Here is a 5534-nt window from a genome sequence, read left to right on the forward strand (position 1 = left end):
CGGTACCGGAGGTGGAGGACAAGTTGGCTGGTGTTTCAGGTAAAGGACGTGGTTTCTGGGTGCGGACATAACAGACTGAAGAAAGCAGAGCACAGAGTGGAGGAAACTAGTGGACTAAGACCTCCTTTTAATAGAAAGGGGAGGAAAAAAATGGACCCCGTTCGCATTTTGGCGTTCTTCTTGATGGTCTTGTGTCACTTTTGGGCCGCGGATGGCGCAGGTAAGTTTTGCCTGAATCACACGATTCATTTTTATCCAGCCAGTAATCACTAACTAAAATAACTTTGGACTGTGTTGACTTGTAAAAAACAATAATAATAATAAATAAATAATCATAATAATTTAAAAATAAAAAAGCTCCAGTCATAAGTCATCGGTACGTCGCTCAAGTTTTTACCGAGTTGGGTGCTCCAACCTCGGCTATAAATCGCCTGCGAGTCGGGCCTTCCCGTGTGGGCAAATATTGTGGTTTGCCTCGTCTGACTCGTCCACAATTTGAATAAAACCAAATATTAACCAGCCGAATTTTTACTTGAAAAATGTTACAATTCGACATTGCTCGCATTAAACAAGTCATTGGGTGTTGTAAAAGTGCTGAAACCGAGTCTCCATAATCTTGTAATTATACAGTAGCCACGCTTCTGCAAAACCATACAGTACTACTAGTGACAGTGAAGTACAAGTGCAGATACCGCATAACTGACGGATACTGGACACGGACTCCATAATCTCCATTTGGCTGGACATCTTGGATAAGCAGCTTTCATTATTTAGCAGATCTGTAAATGGTACATGGACAAAAATACACCCACACGCTTAACGCTAGTTTAGTTTGCTGCTGTTTCTTAGCGTTGGACATTGTTGTCTTTTACTCCACAGTCTCCATTTGGTTGTAGTGCTCCATCGTATGCCCTCGAGTACGGAAGGCCCTCGTTCTCCTCTTTTGTTGTCGTCCGCTGGCAGTCTCTGTTCCTGTTGACGGGGTCAATGCGATGTGATTTCGTATCGGAAAAGAAGGATTCATTTACCAAATGTGGTTTGTTGTTGTTGTTTGTTTAATGGTTGAGCAAATTTGTAAAAAATTGAAGATACGTGGGTAGAAATGAGCAAAATAAACACAAGTGCTAATGTTCACCTTAGCTCTGGATGCTGCAATATTATACAGTGACGCCCGGCATATTGGCATATCTTTTTTTTTTTGTAATCCATCTGCCGTTATTCTGCTTCTTTCCAGAGAGGCCTTGTCGTCTACTTTGGTGTTAAACTTTGCCTGTATTCCTTAACATTTATTGATTGTAAATGCAAAAAGATGAGGTGAAAGACTTAGCATTTGTGTAATGTGCTTGTCCGCGCATATTTGTTTTTGTGTGATGCCACGTCTGTTTGTGCTAGGCGTGTCATTTAGGTTGGTATGCTAATTAATACGACAAATAAGTAGTGTATTGTGTATTTGTGTTGAGTAATTTAACTACTGAATAAAGTTTATGTAACATTGGTTCATGACTGTGTACATGCTAGAAGCATGGCGTTGAGGCTTTATGATCATCTCTGTTTTGAGTGCTTTGCCACCATCTTGTGGCATCTGTACACAATAACAAACCCTTTTAGGGATGACGTCAGATTTTGCAGAGTTACGCTTAACGGCAGTGCTCAGTCCCAAGGAGCGCTTCATTCTCCACTGTTTTTTTTTTTTGTTTTTTTTTTTTGCTGGCATGTCTGTGTTCCTTCTGATGCGTTTAATGTGGTGGGTTGTTTTTGTTTAGCCTTTTGCAGCTTCCCTGCGGTAGCAACGTTTTCAAGTCGTGAAAAAAGTGATAGCTAGATACTAACAGTGAGGCTTGCAACACTCACTTAAGTTACCAAACATAGTTCCTTGGTTAGAAATTAGCAAAATAAACAGAGACGGGCTGGTAAAATATACGTGTGTAACTATTTTTGTTGTGTGTTTAGCTTTACAGTTATCTTCAAGTGGAGTGTCAATAAACATCTTAAAGCACGCAAAGTTGGCCTCTTTGAGGAACGGTCATCACCCAATGCACTCTGCCATAAAATTCTTGATAAAATACATTTTTGAAAAAACAAAAAAAAACTATTACGGTGAGTGTTAAGAATGTGCTAATGACTGTATGTACTACAGTATAACTGGACATGAGTCTCGAGTCAAGTCTGGTATTACAACATTTAAACACAGGTGGACTTGTCTGTGTAGATTCTCAGTCATTAAGGTCACGGTAATCCGCAAAGGTTGAATCAAGGCAAGTGGAGCACATCTGCTGGGCTAGCTTGTGCGTTCAATTTGATCACGTTTGTTCGTTTTTTTGCGCAGGAAAGGGCCGCGGCTTCATTGGCATCATAGACCCCCAGACCTCGGACCTGATAGTGGTGGACCGCGCCACCTCGGAGACACTACAGAGCGGCCTCACCACCGTCTTCCTGCCGATTGTCTACATCGTGGTTTTCGTGGTGGGCTTGCCCGCCAACGCCATGGCCGTCTGGGTGTTCCTGTTCCGAACCAAGAAGAAGCACCCGTCGTCCATCTACATGGCCAACCTGGCCCTGGCCGACCTGCTCTTCGTCATCTGGACGCCGCTGAAGATCGCCTACCACCTGGCCGGCAACGACTGGACGTACGGCGAAGGGCTGTGCAAGGTCCTGGTGGGCTTCTTCTACGGGAACATGTACTGCTCCATCTTGTTCATCGCCTGCCTCAGCGTGCAGCGCTACTGGGTGGTGGCGCACCCGCTTTCCCAGCAGCGCAAGAACAACAAAGTGGCGGTGGCCGTATGCGTGGCCATCTGGATTTTCATCTGGCTCACCACCACGCCGCTCTACCTGTACCAGCACACGGCCCGGCTGCGCGAGCCCGCCGTCACCACGTGCCACGATGTCAGCGTCATCCTGGACCCCCTGGACCCCTTCGCGTCCGTCCGGCTACCTTACTTCTATTTCGTCCTGATGGGCGCGGTGGTGTTCCTGGTGCCGTGCGTCGTCATCCTGGTGGCGTACGTGCTGCTTCTACGGGCACTGGGCCGCGGCATGAAGGACTCCGCGGCGTCAAAGAACCGGCGGAGGGCCGTGTTGCTGATCGCCATCGTGCTGCTCACGTTCCTTGTGTGCTTCATCCCCAGCAACGTCATGCTGGTGCTGCACTACTCGCTGCTCAAGGACGGGGTGGCGGACAACGGCTACGCCTTCTACATCACCACCCTGTGCTTGGCCAGCCTCAACAGCGTACTGGACCCTTTCATCTACTACTTCGTGTCTGACGACTTCCGCCAGCACGTCAAGAACACGCTGCTGTGCCGCAGCAGCCGGACGGTGGAACGCATGCGGGTGTCCTTCAGCTCCATGAAGTACTCCAGGAAGAGCAAGTCGTACGTGTCGGACTCGGGAAACACGCAGAGCAGCTCGTGTTAGCCGCCGGACGAACAGACGGACGTCTGGATGGATACTTCCAACCGAGAATGGACTTTTAATGTAACGCATGCTGCTTTAGGATGACGTCCGTCCAACAAGACTGGGAATTTTTACCAAAGACTTTTTCAAAAGTGTTTTTAACCTCATATAGTGTTCCATTGTTTTTTAAATAAATGCTAAAAGCCAACTAGCTGAGCGTTCTTTTCAACAATTCCGATGTAACGTTGGTTCGTGACTGCTCGGCTGGAATTCCCGGAATGCAGCTTTCCCCATGGCTGCCCAAGCGGGCCCAATCTTGTCTTTCCCAGATAAGAAACAGTTAAACAGAGAAAAGTGTCCTGTACTGACCCAACCTCCACCGACCCCGCCGAGGACGACGGGCAACCACAGTCTTCCGTTCTCGCACGAGCGCTACGCCACTGCATCCATATTAACGGCAAACTGTTCGTTTCTACACCCGCACTTTTCGTCACATCCCGTTTCGCCTGCACTTCAAGTGGTGTCGGTTCAAAGGTATCTAGTAGAAGTCTAGAGATGTCTCAAATTAGCCAAAAGCTAGCCTACGGCTCCTCTCATCGAGGTTTACACTCAATCGAATAATTCAATTACGAAAAAGGTCGAAGCAAAATCTTTGCCTCAAAGCTTTGCTGGGATCATTTTGACACACGGACAAATGTTATTGCAGTTGCACGCGCAACTCTGCGTAGAAATAAGAGGAGGAGGAGGAAATAGTCCATAAAAGACACTGCGAAAACTTATTTCTAGTACAAACTCATCACGTAAAAAGGTATCTTATTTTTAGACCCTTTTCACTTGTTTCAAGCTCATTTTTACTTGAAATAAGTAGAACAAAAATTGCCAGTGGAGTGAGGGGGAACAAAACTGATTCCATGAGCAAACATTAACACCCCCCCCGCCCCCCCCCACCTCCACCCCCACCTCCAGGATCCGCGATGAAAGGCTATCCGGGTCAGACGAGGCTGCTTGTAAGAGGTAAATGATTCTTGCAGAGTGTCCTGTTACCTTTTGTTGCTCACTGCTGTTGACTTTGTGAGGCACATTAAAGCTGCGCAAGTGGACAAAAAGTGTTGCGTTCAAGAGCTTTCTGGATCCTGAATCTATTAAGACAACAATTGCATGCCTGACTTGTTTGCTTTGTATTTCATTTTTTAAAATGTATTATATATACATATTCTTAATTTTTAATATATTCTTCTGTAACGATTTCTTTTTTACTTTACAGAAACAATTTTAAAACATCAGCATAATCTTTTTTGTTTTTGTTTTTGCCTAATCGTGTGCGTGCATGCCATTTGTTAAAAAAAAAAAACAACTTATGTATTTCTATTTTTTAAAATGTACAAGATTTTGAAAGTTAAATAAAATATATTTTGTTATTGTTTTCCTCAATGAATAAACAAATGATTTATTTAATTTACCTGTTGGACTTAGAAAAAAAATATATATATATATTTTATTTCTCCTTATACAAAATACAAATATCTAAGATTATTGGGAAAAAATAAATGAAATGCAACATTTGGTTTTTCTTAATGAATAAAGAATTAGTTTTTTGTGCTTAATTGCATGCCATTCTTTTTTAAATAAAAAAAAATAAGGTTTGCTTTAATTTTCATTGTAAAAGTTCAAATTTAAATTCATAAAAATACTATTAAAAGAACAACAAAGACCAAAAAAATAAATTTATATTTTTAAAGATTCCAATATTATATTTGTTGTAATTGATACAATATCATATATTTCTTTTTTCTTTTTAAAATTGACATTTAAATATATTTAAAAAAAAGTTTTTGCTAAGCCGGATGCCTTGTACTATGCTAGTACAAGTACTAGTATACTATAGTACCTATTGCACTATATATTCATAATGTGTTCCTAATTTCATGCCTTACAAGTGCATATCCCCCGCATCTGATAAGAAGAAAGTGAGGAGATGATTAACTTTAAACTAACAACATAAACCAAAGCCGAACACACGATGTGATGCAAGACGCGCTCGTTGACCTGAGGAGAAAAAAAAAAAAAAAAAAAAAACAATCACGGGAAAGAGGAGTGTGATGTTTACCATAGAACCGCAACAAAATTGTCTCGTCTGC

The 5534-nt window shown here is 42.8% G+C and overlaps 1 protein-coding gene across 1 annotated transcript; it reads left to right on the top strand.

Moving 5' to 3' along the window:
- LOC133413816 (proteinase-activated receptor 2-like) lies at positions 1–3604 on the top strand. The gene is made up of 2 exons (XM_061698652.1): positions 1–220; positions 2327–3604. Exons 1-2 carry the CDS (start codon positions 151–153, stop codon positions 3415–3417), a joined length of 1161 nt encoding a protein of 386 aa, XP_061554636.1. The 5' UTR covers positions 1–150; the 3' UTR covers positions 3418–3604.
- The last annotated feature ends 1930 nt before the right edge of the window (positions 3605–5534 follow it).

The sequence above is a fragment of the Phycodurus eques genome, chromosome 15 (assembly GCF_024500275.1).
Source record: "Phycodurus eques isolate BA_2022a chromosome 15, UOR_Pequ_1.1, whole genome shotgun sequence".
Taxonomy (NCBI): domain Eukaryota; kingdom Metazoa; phylum Chordata; class Actinopteri; order Syngnathiformes; family Syngnathidae; genus Phycodurus; species Phycodurus eques.